Source organism: Papilio machaon, chromosome 1, assembly GCF_912999745.1.
Source record: "Papilio machaon chromosome 1, ilPapMach1.1, whole genome shotgun sequence".
Taxonomy (NCBI): Eukaryota; Metazoa; Arthropoda; class Insecta; order Lepidoptera; family Papilionidae; genus Papilio; species Papilio machaon.
In genome coordinates, this window is record NC_059986.1 from 9,232,604 (window position 1) to 9,249,275 (window position 16,672).

General features: G+C 36.8%; 2 protein-coding genes across 3 annotated transcripts in view; one reads left to right on the forward strand and one right to left on the reverse strand.

Moving 5' to 3' along the window:
• Positions 1–48: 48 nt before the first annotated feature.
• LOC106719244 (translationally-controlled tumor protein homolog) lies at positions 49–2,105 on the forward strand. Its single transcript, XM_014513529.2, has 3 exons — positions 49–168; positions 375–633; positions 1,694–2,105. Exons 1-3 carry the CDS (start codon positions 141–143, stop codon positions 1,923–1,925), a joined length of 519 nt encoding a protein of 172 aa, XP_014369015.1. The 5' UTR covers positions 49–140; the 3' UTR covers positions 1,926–2,105.
• Positions 2,106–3,244: 1,139 nt separating this feature from the next.
• The window catches only part of LOC106719271 (leucine-rich repeat-containing protein 4B-like), a 211,775-nt gene continuing 198,347 nt past the window's right edge, over positions 3,245–16,672 (reverse strand). The window contains exons 6-8 of one of the 2 annotated variants that reach the window (XM_045677985.1): positions 11,149–11,208; positions 5,237–6,688; positions 3,245–5,152 (exon numbers count right to left, since the gene is read on the reverse strand). In XM_045677985.1, coding sequence (XP_045533941.1) covers positions 4,661–5,152; positions 5,237–6,688; positions 11,149–11,208 — 2,004 coding nt within the window. In that variant the 3' untranslated portion in view covers positions 3,245–4,660. Of the gene's footprint in view, positions 6,689–11,148; positions 11,209–16,672 lie in introns of both variants that reach the window. The other variant, XM_045677983.1, reaches the window with a different exon arrangement.

Here is a 16,672-nt window from a genome sequence, read left to right on the forward strand (position 1 = left end):
ATCTGTAAACTGATATAGATGGCAACATTGGTCCTTTTTAAAAATCCTCTCTTTCTTTTTAAGCCCTTTCCGGTGAAGTTCTTGGGGCTGGGAGCCGTAGTTTCGGTTTTTATTATTTCAATCGCCTTTAATCCACAAATATGAGAATTTATAAGGACATTATTACCGGTAAATATGGTTTAATTGATGCGGTGAATATATTGTGCATATTATTTTAGTGATAAATGATAAAAATGTCAAAGTGATTGTTTTGTGACATCTTGATCAGTGATGTATCTCACAATTTTATGTGTAATTCTGCCACATAGGCAGTTAAGACAAATGCTTTGTTGTATTAATAAACATTTTGTAACATGTAATTGTGATTGTTTTAGGTGACGAGATGTTCTCGGACACGTATAAAATAAAATTAGTTGACGAAGTGATCTATGAAGTCACCGGTAGATTAGTGACAAGATCACAAGGCGACATCAAACTTGAGGGCTTCAACCCCTCTGCTGAGGAAGCAGATGAGGGCACCGACAGCGCCGTAGAGAGCGGTGTCGATATCGTACTGAATCATAGGCTAGTGGAAACATATGCCTTCGGAGACAAGAAGTCCTACACATTATATCTTAAAGACTATATGAAAAAGTGAGTGTTGTTATATTAATATGCTTAATAAGGAGAAAACTGCAATGTAAAATACAGTGTCAGAGTGAATGAAGTAAAAGTTAGTGCACTTTCTAGAGGGCTTAAAAATCTCTGTACAAACTACATTTCAGTGCAATTTTTATGAAGATGCTAATACTGAAAAGGGTACTAATATTGTTACTGGATTTTTTACTTTGCTTTTGTACTAAAAATGTCGTTTTAGGAACCACAATGTACAATTCAATTTTATTATGACGTAAATTGTTAAGGTTTCTTATAAAGTTCTTAGACAGAATTAATGATTGAGTTATTAATATAAACGCAAAACAAATGTAATTTCAAAGTGTTGTCAGATGTACACTTTGGTGAAGTTAGGCTTAGTCATGGCCAGACAGATTTGTCGTGGCATGTTTGCTTCTCAGTCATGTGTTAATTAGTAAATGTGATAGTAGATTTTTCATTTCTTGTCTATCTTTTTTTCTCTTAATTATAACTTTTTTTTGTGCTTAGTTATGAAATAAGATGTCCCAGGCAGGTTTTCAGTAACTTTTAATTTATATGTAATTGAGAATGGCCTTCAGCTGTCAGACATTGATGTTCTAGTTCTCGGGCATTGAAAATATCCTTGCACTTGGTGATTTTGATTTAACACTATTCAGTTTTTTAAATGTATTGTTTTTGATTTTTCTTTGTAAGTGCATCATCTAATACCACTGTGTGATTTATATATCACTCTATTGGAGCTTTTGATGCTATATCAAATAACTTTAGTGAAAAAACATTCATTTCTATAATGTTTGTTCATGAAATAGAGATGACATACAAATTTAGTTTCATAACATATGGTGTTTTAAAATAATCTAAAACTGGTACTTTCATAATATGTTTCTATTATGCGGGCAAGGTATTACAGTAAAAGTATAAAATCTTATATTTTTTATTTTATATAAATACTTCAAATGTAACTGGTTTTGAAATGCCACATCACCATAAAGATTGGTAAATGCTTGTTGTAGGCTATGTGTATTACTTATAAATTTTTTGTTTCTTTAATTTTCAGATTAGTTGCAAAATTGGAAGAGAAATCTCCTGACCAAGTAGATGTATTCAAGACCAACATGAACAAAGTGATGAAAGACATCCTAGGCAGGTTTAAAGAGCTCCAGTTCTTCACTGGTGAATCAATGGATTGTGATGGCATGGTCGCCATGATGGAATACAGGGATATTGATGGAGTGTCAACACCTATCATGATGTTCTTCAAACATGGCTTAGAGGAGGAGAAGTTCTAACCGCGGCTCTAATATCACTTAGGCAAAACTACTCATATTCCAATTTTACAACACCGACGCCTAAACTCATTTTTATTTATTTTTTGTGATCATGTCTGCATTCTGCTGCTCCCTATCACAAGGCTGAACAATTTTGTAAAAATAAATGTTGCATACTATAAATAAATTAATCTACATTTACTTTGATAGTTTTATTGACCATTTTATGTTTTAGACTCATTAGTAGAAGTTACTGACGTGTTCGTATGTGTTGTCTAAAAATTAATAATTGCAAATACCTCTTCTTTTGGTGCTATTTGAAATGGTATTCGGTACCGCCAAAATGTTGAAAATTTTATATCTACTAAGAGGAATTGGATGGCCGAATTTGACAATAGATGGCGCTGTTATGTAGAGATTGAAGTAGTTAGTTACTCTTGGCAATAGATGGCGTTGATCTCATTAGTATAATATATTTTTTCTTGCTCCTTGTAAAGGGTTCTTAAACCAAAAACCATAATTAGTTCATTTGATGTAGTTTTTGTAACAAGACCCGTTACTAAATACTACTACTATTAATAATTTATATCAAGTTATGTTTTATTCGTTGGCTGTGTACCGCATCTGGTTCCCATACCACAGAACATCTGGCAATGCAAATGAAATAAAACAAAGGGTAAAATTTGAGGTATGTTATATTTATCAAGTTTGTATGTATGTAGGTAATAACTACAATAAAGTACAGAAATGATTGATGCCCTATTACAAATGTGAGTACACTAACCACAATTTTCCATATGTATTTATTACTTGTATACTTCGTTCAGCATCCACTAATGCATGCCTTAATTAATTTAGTCTTTAATTTCTCCGTCTTCACATTAAAGTAAAAATTTCTTTTAAATATGTTTTATACAGAGATTTTTTTATATTGAGGTTAACAAAAATTGCCCATTAAATTTGACCGTTCCCCAATAATAATAAAAAAAACTAGTTGTAAAAAGTATTGATATTAAGGAAACATTATCGTAGAATTAGTAATGATTCGAGTTCGGCATAAAATTAAGATTTTTTTTAATTCTCACAGTTTGAGTGTGTTTCAAATTATATACATAAATTTATATGTCACACTGAAACACAAGAACTTAATACCAAAGTTGGTAAAAAATACTTTATAAAATGAATAAAAAATTATTTTATGTACGGGCATTAACTTTTACAACTTTATTTATTGGTGAACGATCAAAGATAAATCACATATTGAAATTGTTTTGATACATTGAAAGTAATTTTATCGTCATGTTACAATAAAAGTTGGTAAATGTAGTTCTTACCGCGGTACAATACATTTAAAAATTAAATATAAAATTGTGCTTAATGCATGAACTTACAATTTATTAAGTAGAATTAACAATGCGTTCATGAGGTCAATAACAGAGTGTAAAATACTACTAGAGTTAACCTACTATCAAACAAATATACATTATATTACTAGTGTATACAAAGTCCTAATTTGTTTAATTCGACAGTACTGGTATCTAATTGGCAAAATTAAAATATATTTATTTTATTCTGTATGTATCTATGATTTTAAATATTTTTTACATCTGGCAATACTTTAATAAAGGCTTTCCCCTAGCAGTACACCATTACACTCTAAGGATTAAATGACAAAGGTTAATAAGTGTTGACAAGTGAAAGTTTAAAAAAATACTCTATATTAATATTGAGCATTACGAAGTGATCGAGACGTGACAAGATTGCAAAGTGGTGCTAAGTTCATAGCTAATCAATATGACCGGGGTTGCCACTGCCCAATGTTTCATACATGTCTGACTTCTCTCTCATTCTCTCAGGAATAAATGAGATAACAACATGTTTCGCAGTGGAAACTCACAGTCGGCTTAGTGTGGACAATAACAATAGATGGTAACAGAGTCGCGACATCTTATAAGTTTGTCAGTCCGAATAGCAAACAATACAATATTGGAAAAAAGTATTTTACGATTACTTTAGAAGAACAAGATCGTATTAAATTTTATAAATATCTCAATATAAATATATTTACATTCGTTAATTTCTAATATACTTTTTATATTGGTGTCTTATTTAATGCTTATCAAGTCAACTATAAATAAAACGTTACATTAATAGGTTTTTCTTATGGAATGGTTTTGTACAAAATCAAATACAATAAATCCACCATTGTGGGGAAAAAACAAAATCTAAGATCACATGATTAAAAGACGAAGAAAAAAAAATAGGGGAGGTGCTTACTTACTGCCACAACCTCCTTTATCTATGCTTATATCGACTAGCCTGTACATTGTACGATCTCGGTAGGGTCGGCAGAGCACAGCCGCTGCGGGCGCGTCGCACGAGGTAGAGGTCCCCGTACGAGGCAAGCGCATAGTGACAGACCTGCACACGCCCTGCTTCTTACCCGAACCATTTCGTCTCCTGTGAAAGTCAAACTTTCAAACGCCTTCTCGCTCCCCTTACATTTCATTGAAAAATAGATCCCTCCCTACTTAATTATAATTTACAAATAAGGTACTCTCTTATTAAAATCAAATACGATTCAGGATAGTCCTCACTGGTCATACGTACACCGGACCCGTCACACTAGTCACTAACCGCTCTAGAGCTCTACGTCCCATCACGACTTAGTTCATCCATAGAAAAACATAATGGAATGAAGATTTATTGCTAGAATTACAAGATCACAAACGGTTAAAAAAGTTCTGTACGCGCACTCAGCAGTTAAAGGTGTTGGAGTGTGTGCAGGCGCGCGCGTACTCTCCTGCGCGCCCGTAGCCTTCCGAGATGACGGAATACTCCGGCTCGCTGTAATCGGGCACCTCTCGCTCGTACTCCCGCTCTCGCTCTCTGTCGCGGTCCCGCGGGAACCCGATGATGGTCTCAGAGTTGCGCAGGTACCCGTTCTCCTGCTTCCTGGAGTAGCGGGTGTCGAGGTTCCGCTGAAAGTTCTCCGGATGGCAGACGACACCGTTGCGGTTGTTCTTCTTATCCGGCAAGGAGCGGAGGGAGCCGTTGTTGAGATGGTGTGCCGGCGCGCCATTGTTGAGCGTCATGGGCTGGTGCGGCGTGTGTGCGCGGCCGTCGCCGCCGATGTAGGTGAACCCATTGGCGGGCATAGTGCCGCCGCCCCCCGAGCGCGGCGGCCGGCGCGCGGAGCCCTGGCCGCCAGACATAAAGAACACGCTCGGGGAGGCGTAAAGCTCTAGCTACAGTTCCGTCACCGGTATAGTCCTGAGGCTGGGGGTGTGCGGGGGCGGTGCGGGGTACTGCGAGGGGTGGATACCGCGCACTATACAGTCCTCCTCAGTCGATATCGGCTTGTGATATTCGAGGTTTTTGCGCCCCTTGCTCCATTTGTAATCCTTCAGTTTCTCTTGCATGCTCTTCCGGTATCGGTACATTATGAGGACAAGGGTCGCGATGGTCGCGACGCAGGCCACAACGACCACACAGATGATGGTCTGTTGCCGGGTATCATGCACGATGCAGCCCAAGTCTTCGGCGTTTAACGTCTTCAAGTATTTGTCCTTCAAGTTATCGGGGCTCGCGCACTGGATTTGGGTGAAGTTACTCTTGTCGTTTAAAAGCTCTTGTAGCCATCGCATGTGGCAGTCGCACACTATGGGATTATCATTCAAGTCTAGTTGTCTTAATTCTTTACCTATAAATACGGTTTCACTTAGCGTTACTATAGCATTGTCTCTTAAAGAAACGTGCTTAAGCTTCGGCAAACCTAATAGTGTACAATCGTCGATAACCGATAATTTCTTGTTATTGGCTATTATGACGGTTTCCAAATTTACATTATCTTCGAAGGCGCCTTTTTGAACGCGTTCCAGTAGTGTAGCGCCGGTTATGTCCAAAAGTTTCAAGTTCTTGAGACCTTTAAATGAATGGCTTTCTAATTCTACGAAATCGTTCTGTCCTATGTATAATTCTTCCAATCTCGTGAGACCGCACAACTGCTGCGTGGGCACCACATTCAATCTATTCCCTAGGAGATTAAGGCTTCTTAATCCCGGTAGACCTCTGAACGCGTTCTCACTAATATTTGAGAGTCCAGCTCCGTTCAAATCTAGTACCGTTAATCTGTTGAGACCGGCAAAAGCGTCATCGGGTAGGGAGGAGAACGCGTTCAAGCCGACGTGCAGCTCGGCGAGACTGCCCAGCAGGCTGAAGGAGGGCGTCGGCACCGAACTCAGCTGATTGTCGTCCAAGTAGAGTATCCTCAAGGCGGTCAATCCGGCGAACGCTCTCGGCTCTATTCTAGATATACTATTCTGGCCTAAGTTTAGTTCTTCTAATCTCGGCAGCGTCGTGAACACTCCGTTATTGAGCTCCTCCAAGTAGTTTCTTTTTACATTAAGAACTGTCAAAGAGTTGAGCCCTCGGAAGGTGGTGTTGGTGATAGATGAAATTTTATTGTTGTTCAAATGCAACTCCTGGAGCTTGCGCTGGTAGGCAAAGCTATTTGTGGGGATGTTGACGAGATGGTTGTGCGAGAGGTCGAGGTGTTGCAGCTCCGCGTAGAACTGCATGGAGCTGTCGATCGTTTTGATCTTGTTGTTGCGGATGATGAGCCGCTGTATGGAGGGGTTCAGGGCAATAGGCAGGACATCCAGCCGGCTCTCCTCGCAGACCACCACTAGAGTGTCGTCGTTGCAGCTGCAGCCGGCGGGGCAGTTGGCGAGCGCTGTCGCCCCGCTGCGCCATGACAGCAGCACTAGCGATACTAACACCACCTGGAACGTGATCACAAAATACGTTAAAACGTGACAAGCACACAATGCTACTAATAAGAATGTTGCAATGTAGAATACACTACAGAAATGTTGTAAAGGCAAGGAAGATTAAAAGTTACTCTGCGCATCGAGTACAGCTTCTTTCCAGTTCCTATTTGTTCGTTACTTCACGAGTTGGAACATATAGGTAAATAAATCGGTTCTACTTTTGAGCCACATGTAATCTAAAGTTAAAAAAAAGAAAACATTAACTGTGCATTGAAATATTTTGTACAGATTGTAAAATATCTATTACAGTCACGTTGTCATTAAATCCGGAACAACAGCGATGTATTAAATAAATTGATGACCTCTCCATTATAAAATAGTAGGAACGTAATGTAAGTAAGGCGAAGGAAGTACGCCGGGGCGGAAGCAAAAAAGATAAATAGAGTGATATTGGAATGAGAATTTTGCGCAGTTTTAATTTATTAAAATGTACTCCGGCGAGGCGGCCGCGGTAGCTTCTTTCCTTCAAAGACTCGGTACTTTTATTACGTTTTCCGCTTTCAGCAATTAGTGCTGAGACGCGAGCGCCGACTTGATTTGACTACGGAGTTGTAGAAAGCTCTTAATGCTGTTAAAGCGCGACTGTAGATGGATGCAACACCAACAATCTCTTGCTTTACAAAGAAGCGACTTTGCAGCGTAAATAAGTTTACAACAATCGCACAGAGCAGCTAAACGTAAACTCAATTGCAAATCCTAGAAGACATCGACCATCTAGGTAGAGCTGGTACTTAAAACTAGCCAATACTCGTCTTTTGAAGACTCTTTACTTTTAATGAATCTTACATTTTTTATTTATGATTTCAGTACTTTTAGTTTAAAAAGAATAAATGTCCGATAAATATACTACGAAGAACGGGAGCTTTGACTAAAGATGTATTGATGTTTGGGCAATGATTAATAAAAGATATACACAAAATTGCACAAAATGTAATTGTAAAACAAAATATATTATAAAAGCATGCGTCTGACAATTGGCCGCCAACCGCCAGACACGTAAGTCGCGTATGTCAGACTCCCTCGTCATGCGTCAAGCACGATCGTTGGCTTTACGGATATTTTTCGACGCGTTACTGTGCGCATATCCATTGTGTCTACGAGCTGATAGTTTGGTCTGGCACAAATCATAATCAAAATCCTATATGCAGGTCATTCGCAAACAGCGGTGCGCTCGTTTCGCCCCCTGTCCCGGCGAAATTTCCGCTAAAATCCAATAAAGTGACCGGTCGGGACGCTCGCTCGATTCCGACGTTGTTTTATGAACGTTGCAATGTTTTTTTAGGATTAATCCGGATCCTATATCCGTTACTACGAGGCTGTGGGGCGTCGGGGAACTATTCCATTGGTTATTGGATTTCTATTCGTAAATTATTGAATTACTGACACTTTGTTTGCTTTGTCGTTAATCTACGTCCATAGAAAAATATGGGATATACAATAACATAATGCACAAAGGATTCTTTAGTCATATTTTCTTCATTCCTGTAATAGATTTTATGAACAAGGATAATTTAGCTTTAAGAGGTCGATGAATTTAATAGTTTTACCTATTCTTGACAAACTAAGCAGGAATCAAATTTTACGTCAAATTGACTAAGATTAAAATAAAAAATAAAAAAAATTACTGATTTATCACATGATTCCTCGACATTACTGATGAGTTTCGATGCCCTAAGGAATTATTATAAGAAGATATATATTGTATAGTATGCGGTGTTCAGTCACGAGGCGCCCGGGGCCGGCACAAAGCACCAAAGCTCACAAAGAGGCGTAAAAACGTGATAGGGCGCTCGTCGACGGCGGCAGCGGATAGCTATGCAAATCATTCAATTGCGGCCATGAAGAGCGAACAACAAAATGTCCACGCCACACATACCTCCGAGCTGTTTCACTTAATAAAAATGTTCAGATAGTTTATCAATTAGATATATTTATAATAGAAAGAATAATTTTAAAGTTAAATTATAGAATCGTCAAACTAAAGCAACTTACACCTATCTGACTGGAGGGAGCTATTTTGAACTCCATGTGAAGCAGTTACTGTGCAAAAATATTCCCCGCTCTTCTATAGTTAAAATACTAACAATTAGAAAATTCAAACAATTTGTACGATCGTCAAATTTAACCCGTTCGTGTCGGAAATCGTAGGCTCTTTATTCAAATTTTCGAATGAATTCTAGGGGATGTTGATTAAAAATGCGAGCGTCGGACGCGACTAGCGGATGGACGCCTGAATTACAAATTGCGTTCGGAAATTGGGTCGGCAGACATTTAGAGTAATGTCATATTGTTATTAAAATCGTGTGCCGCTCAAGGGACCCGGTTTTTGGTTGAGATAATTAAACGACTCGACTGAATAATTAATGAAATTTCAAGTTGTACCAGTACAAACTTCTAGTTACGTCTAAATCTAAAGTACCTAAGTTGACAGACCATTAAAAACACAGATTAATCTTAGTTAGTCCAACCGTAAGGACACGTAAGTGCTATTATGTGTCATTTTAGTCCATTTTTCCATCAATTTTTTTCCTTGTATAGTTTGCAATTGCGTAATTGGTTTGTAGGTACGCATAGTAATTCAACTTGTGTACTAACTAAGGTACATTTGCATGGCTACATTTACTTGACCCAGTTAGTGGGGCGTACACTCAGGTGTTCAGAAGTGGGCCGTCTGTCCGCACATCTCTACGTCACTACCCATCAATCATATAGTTAATTAATCGAAGAACTCTTGAGCGTGCAGCGCAGCTCAACTAAGACACACTTCATGAATATACCAAGTGTGTAATCATTAGTATTGTGTACTATAATTACACAACTTATTTTAACGAGTGTGTAATTTTTCTGAAGATTTAAAATTCGATTTTTAAAGTTACTACTGTAAGTCCGAATAAATCATACTGTAGTTTTCAAAAATAATACACTAAACAATATAATTTTTTACACCGTAAAAGGTGAGTATTGTAACCAGTGACTAGACTAGATCGTTCGTGGGTTCCGCTGGCACGAGCCGGTGCGGCCGAAAAACAATTTTAAACAATTCCGCCTCGAGCTTTCGATGCGGCAAATAAAAGTGCTCGCCGCTCGCACTGACGGTTTCACGCGCTATTAGATGCCGCGTTAGGGTTGCAACGTATGGAATATTGGCACGAAATCATTCAAAAAAAATTTTTAATATTTGATAATCAGTTTGTAAACCGGAAAATTAAACTAGCAAATGATCAAGTTTATATAAGCCATACACTTTTCATCGCTACTGGAACTTTGATGTTTTCTGTAGATGTCAAGAATTTTGATGAAAACGATGCGACAGCATTTAAGGAAAATATTATTATGCCTCTGTAAAATCTAATTTTTTTTACGATGAAAGATAAAAATTTTTAATAATTTTATTAGGAAGCAGTGAACTTTTTGATATTAGGAAATATATGTATGTTTGTTTAACTAATGTGAGTGGTTAAACTATCCGTTTTTTTATTTCTTGTAGTGTTTCCGATCATCGTTGATGCAGCAGCCCTGTGATTATCGAAACGCTTCATTTGTGCGCGACAAACGTCCGCCAAATGAGTGGCATTATGTAGATTCTGTACCTGTGCGCATTCGCGCGGCAAACGTCCCGCAATCCGCCTCTTAATTGCTGTTCGCGCGTAAATACGCGAATAATTCGAGTGCAGCTTTCGTTACGCCAATTATATCGACAGATTCCACATCCGATTACGTTCGTATTGTCATCCGATGTGTAACTGTTATTAGCGCAATGTATCGATGTTGATATCGATATTTATTATCGATATTTAGTAAAGATGTAACCTTACTTTGAAAATTGAATCATTAAATTAAACGATAGTATGAAATACGTTCGTTTTAAGTACGAATAATTTATTACCGCTGTTAAAATGCGATTCCCTAAATTCTAAATAACACTTTTGAAATCAAATTAATAATTTGAATTGAGAAAAGTTAAATATTTGTATATTGTATACGTAAACATAAATAATGGGAAAGTTTACGATTTGCCAAAACGGTGCTTATAAATTTTGCTAAACGTTTAATGTAAATTAAATGGCAGAGTAGGTATTTTGTTCCCTGGAAAAGGATTAAAAAAAAAACTGATAGTCTGAACAAAAGAGCGAAGCGGGTTCGTTACTAATTAATAGAATCGATAGGCTATTTCTATTTTAAATAGCATTTGCAATTTATTTATTCTGAGAATAGTGAATAAGCGTTTAAAATGCAAATTATGCAAGATGTGAAGCTCTAGCATTGTTTATTTTGCTGCTATCGAAGTTATCTGATTTTATTACAAGAAAAGATAATTTCATTCGATAAAACACGATAAAAAATAACTATCTTATGATTTGGCTCTTTTGTTTTTTATTTTGTGGCATTGAAAGTTAATATGAAAAGCTTACCATGCATGAATTTGATGTGACGAGCTGAGCGATTTGTCGTACTAAGCGCAGTGGTGCCATCTGTTGAAGAAAGAAACGCACTCGTTATATATTTGCTCGAAATTACATTATGAAAGAGCTTTAGCGGTAAAGATTTTTTTTTTTAATTGAATCCATAATTCAGATGTCTTTAATAGAATCAATCACGCATCGCACTTGCATAAATATAATAAGGCATTCGTAAAAAAAAAAACAAATTTCATAAAAAAAAACGAAAACAAACGTCAATCACATGATGAAGTCGATTACGTGACGATGAAAAGTCTGTCAGTGAATAAAGAATTTAATAATAGTTGGTTGTTTCACGAAAGGCAATCACCAGTGGTCAGGTAACGGTAGGAACTTTACATATTATATGTAATCTATTATACGGAATGTTAAGAAGACAATTATCATGTTACATTATTGATTCTTAATTTTACTCTTTAATTAGGGATATAGGATTTGAATGACTGTTCCACAATTATGTACACTTCTGTATGCTTGTCGGTTAGATTTATTCTTTAATATATCAATTATCTTTTTAATTTATGTTTCTTTGAACTTGAAAACTCGTCTCAATTTTCCGAGACAAATCTTTATCATTAAAATCAAAGTCTAAAAATAGGAAGCCTAGAATATGAATTTAAAATTAGCCACTCGTAATGTTAAGAAGTAATAACTTATTTTTTATTTGAACATATAATTCCCATTTCCCTCACTGACAAGCTTCGAAAGGCTCAAATGGTCGAAACGAACAAACAATGGTCCTATTAATAGAATCCAAAGTAAGGAAATATGAGCGCACATGTCGGCTTCCCACAAGGCGTGCGATTACGCTATTAATGCGGGAGCCGTGTTTATAACGATTTCATTATAGTGCGCACAATTTGACATAATTGCGGAGGGTCGATGCGCGGGGTCGGGGAGCATTTGTAGTAGATTATAACATGGGTTAGTCATAGCTTGCAATTGCACAGATGGTGCATTGTCTTCATTACGTGTGCAAAGCTGTATTTTAACAAAACGTGATCGTGGTCATAATTTTATCCAGTAATACGTTAATATTTTCACTGAATTTGACTATAACAGTGACTAACATTGATGACAATTTGATTCAATGAATAGAACACGACCACTAACATCTAGTGACGTATTTGTTTGTAGAAGGTGACGGAGATCAGACCTTAAGTATACAAACTATTGAGCAACCTTTTAAGGATTTACAAGGTTGTTTTGTTCAATAGCGTTATAATGCCGGTCATTTGAAGCATCTTGAAGTGAACATCAAACAGTCATTAAGCGGCCTGAAGTATCAGTGGAACGAGATGACGGCGCCGCAGCCTTTTGTTTTTAGATAGCTCGCCCCAGCGCCGCAGCTAGCCGACTGAACGGCAACACTGCCGAGTTGTCAGCAACTTTCAGTTGGCTCCAGTTTGCGGTCGCGTCGCCGCCCATTAGGACAGTGAGCCGGCGGTATTCTACGCTAAAAGTAATTTGCGACGTCACTGACCGCTTCCCCGACCCGCTATTTAGAAATGCGAAACAAAATGCGGCGGTAATGACGGCGCTAGTTTCGCTAAAAACTAAATGCTTCTCGCCATTTCCCCGAGTTCGAGCTTAGTGTGGGCGTGAGACGATTTTATTTCCATCCTCTTCCCTTTTAAATGCGACATCAGTGTGCTTTTGTACTTTCTATTTAATGGAAGTGTAAGTTGTTTAAATTACACCTTTGCTCTCAAACAGAGATTAGTGTGATTTCATTTAATTGTTTAAAAAATCTGATTTTCTTACACTAGTATTTCCACCGATTTTCGAAAATATTAAGATCACAGGAGGACAACATAGTTATAGTACGCAATACTTTTTTTTATACCATTTTGTATTCATACGCAATGAATGCAGCTTCAAGGAAAAAGTACAAAACATAGGGCGTTACGACGTATCAAGATCCATTCACGTTCATTGGCCCAGAAGACGACGTTAGGGCAGATAAGAAGAGGAAATACAACATTCTATTTGCCACCCCTACATTCCAATTTATTTTGCTACTTCGCCCCGCGATGCCTGATTAAAGCCACATGCCTTTAGAATTTGATATTCGGCGAACAACTCGGGATTCAATTTCGGCTGTCGGTTCAGAGGAGTCAAATTTTTAGCTCGGATTTCTGCTCAACGAACAATTTCGAGTCGTTCTCAGACGTCGAGAACACTTTATGGAAAGCCTTTATAGGCTTCTATGCTGCGAGTAATTAACAAACAATATATGACCAATTTAATTAAAACTAAACTCTACAACTTGAAGTTTGTGGCGTCATAGTGTAGAAATGCACGCTCTTTATTAACACAAACATACATCTATTTTTTCTACAATAACCATTAAGTGTATTCATGTAGTTGTGAAAAGAAATGCAAGTAAAATTGTCAGTCAAATTACATTACATAAAATAACAAAAGTCAGGAAGTTCTTACTCGTAATGTACCAAATATAACTGTATCGATGATAAGAATAAAGCTTTTCCTTTGCGATATCCGAAGTAAAAGGATCTCTTGTATCAGTTAAGTGGCGCCTTGTAGCCGCTGCCGGGTCATCGGCCACGGCATGACAAAGGTTACGGAGTGACAAAGGTTACGGCCTCAGAAGCCCGTCGCTGAGAGCCTATTGTTTTGCTTCTCACACGCTTTAGGTACCAGATAAAGTTACTGATGTTGAATTTCCTTCGTTGTTTGCGATGGTTTGGTTATTAAGAGCGTGTGACCTATAAAAAGGCTTTAATTAGATAAATAAAAAATGATGCGACGATATTTATTCATTACCTTATTATGTATATTATTGTATATGTAAAGAGTTTGAAATTCAATAATAAGTTGTGTTAAAGAAAAGTCAAAAACACCAGTTACATGTGAAACTGAGGTTAAAAGCAGACGTCTCCTTCATTATGGTACACACACGACACGCTTTGAAATTAGCACTCCAGGCAATTCAACGAAATTGCATTTCCTTGTTTTAAATGTCGGTAAACAATTTATGTAAAACGGTAAAAGAACGCGCAAACTTTAACGCTACTTCCCCTTGGATTTTCAACCAGTGCTGCGAGAACGATTTTTTTCTTTTTCGGTTAAAAAACGTTAATTGCGCTCCTTCTCGTTACGGCAAAACTCTTTTGAGCGAAATGGGAAAAGGAAAATCCGGTGTAGTAAATGAAGTTTGTTTAGCGGGGGCCATTCCGAATGCCGCTACAAAAGTAGTTTGCCTAAATGATATGTTAAACTTTAAATGTTTTGTTTTCAACCCTAACGTGCGTCTGAAATTGAAGTTCGGAAATAAAATCCAAATAATTAAGATATTTAAAGGTCTCAAAGAAATAAACCTGTTAATCCACTATATGCATAATATATGTCGTTATATTTAGATAAACCGATCACCACACCGCTCCATATATAGGAATGAAACGTTTTATTCGACGATTAGAACTGAAGCGTGAAAAGCAGAAAATACCTGAGCGAATTGAGCATAAACTTAGCATTTTGTAGTTATTTTATCACGCCAGTCGCGTTTAATGCGTGCTGGGACAATTCCGCAAATTAACCCTCCCTGGGACCTTGGATGTGATCCCTAATTTTCAGATACATCTGGAGGAATAAATAGAGAGGATTAGGGACGACGTGGGGCGCGTAAATAACTCGCGTCGACTCGAGGGTACCAGGATAGCATGAGATAAGGAAAGTGTAGAATTGCCCGCGCGCCGCTATTGTCCCGTATATCTAGTTTCCCTTTTGAGACTTTAATACTTTTTCTTTAATACATTTTTAAGGTCTGTAGAAGTGTGCATAAAATTATTCTATTTGTCTACTATGATTAATATTTAAGTTGATATTAAAAAATATAATATAATAATTTAAGTTTTTAATAACGTATTAAAAGAAAAATTTTACATAATAAATATAAAAGTGTTTAAATTAAATTTTAATACTCATCTGTAAAAATGTTGTAAACTGTAATAAGTTATTTTTATGCTATATAAAAATAAATAAAAAATTTATCTAGCTAAACTAAGATTGAGTAAAACAAATGTTTTCGCGTAAACTACGAAAGTTAAAAGTTTTATGATTTTTATACGACTTAGAGAGCGTCGCAACAACTAATACATCTCTTGATCAAGTCTCAAGATGACCGTAAAGTCTGATCAAAGATAAACATATGTTTGAGATCGCTTCGAATAGTTTGAAATGGCGTTTTCATACTCGTATAGAACGGTTTGAAATAACCCTCCAATAATATTATCAGTAGTCATACCTATACAATGTGTTTTGTAACTCAAGTTTTTTTTTTAGGTTTGTTAATTTTTTTTTTAGTAATTTTATCAAGTTTGTTCCAAACATTAATGCATGCACGCATTTTGTACAATGTCCGCAAACTTTACAGTAAAGCTCACTTGGGGGATGACATGAAAATGTACAAGTTGGAGATAATGTTATGCCTCCCCCATTATAACTACCGCGCATATTCCGCTACTAAAAGAGGACTATTTTAATATGTAATTTTGGTCCTTGGAGTATAATGTTTTTAAAAGCTTCTTACTTTAAGTGCGGCTTGTGGACCAAAGGACGAGCTTTCTAAATTATGTGTCGTAATTTTTTTAATATTTCTAAATTTTCATCTTCACTCTAATATTAATCCTTTTTAATTTTTTAATTAAAAATATTCCAAGATTTCAACATTAAACAATAAGTTACACGGCATTTTTTTTTAATAATTATATTAAGGTTATCTTTTTGTGACGTTTTATAAAAACATTATCAGAGAATAAAACTTACTACCTTGTTATTGTATCTCCGATGTGTATCGAGAGCGTTGAAGTATCATCCGGGATCCGAACCCAAGATAGTTTCCAGTGTGGGCGATAAGCCCCCGTTCTGACGGATCCCTCAATATAACTTGTTACTTCAAGATTCCAATTAGAGCGGATTCTAATGAAACGTAAAACTTTTATAGTAGAACTTTCTCGAAGATAATTTGCAATTTCGAAAGAAACTTTCGACCGCGTCGGAAAGTTATTCCCCATTCCATATATTGGATTTTATTAAAAATCTTTGTTTAAACTTTAAGATTTTAAAATTTTACTCAAGATTTGATTCATTTTAAGTAAGCATATCAAGAGACGAATAAAACCTCATGTAAAAATTACAGTGCAATTATGAGTAAACATGTGACCAACCCGCACTTGGCCAGCGTGGTTGACTATGGCCTAGTCACCTCTAACTTGGGGTAGCCTCCGAGCTCCTCGGTGGGGACGTATAGTGAGCTGATGATGATGATGTGACATCATTAAAAAATGGAATATCAGCTTTTAGAGTTTTACCTTTAACAAGTAACTCAGTGTCTTTTAGTTGTCAGTGTGGGGCTAGGATATTTTTAATTTCATTTTACCTTGTTGTTAAAAATAAATAGGATATAGCATTAACAATAGAACTCTGGAATTTAGCCGTAATTTTGTACACATTC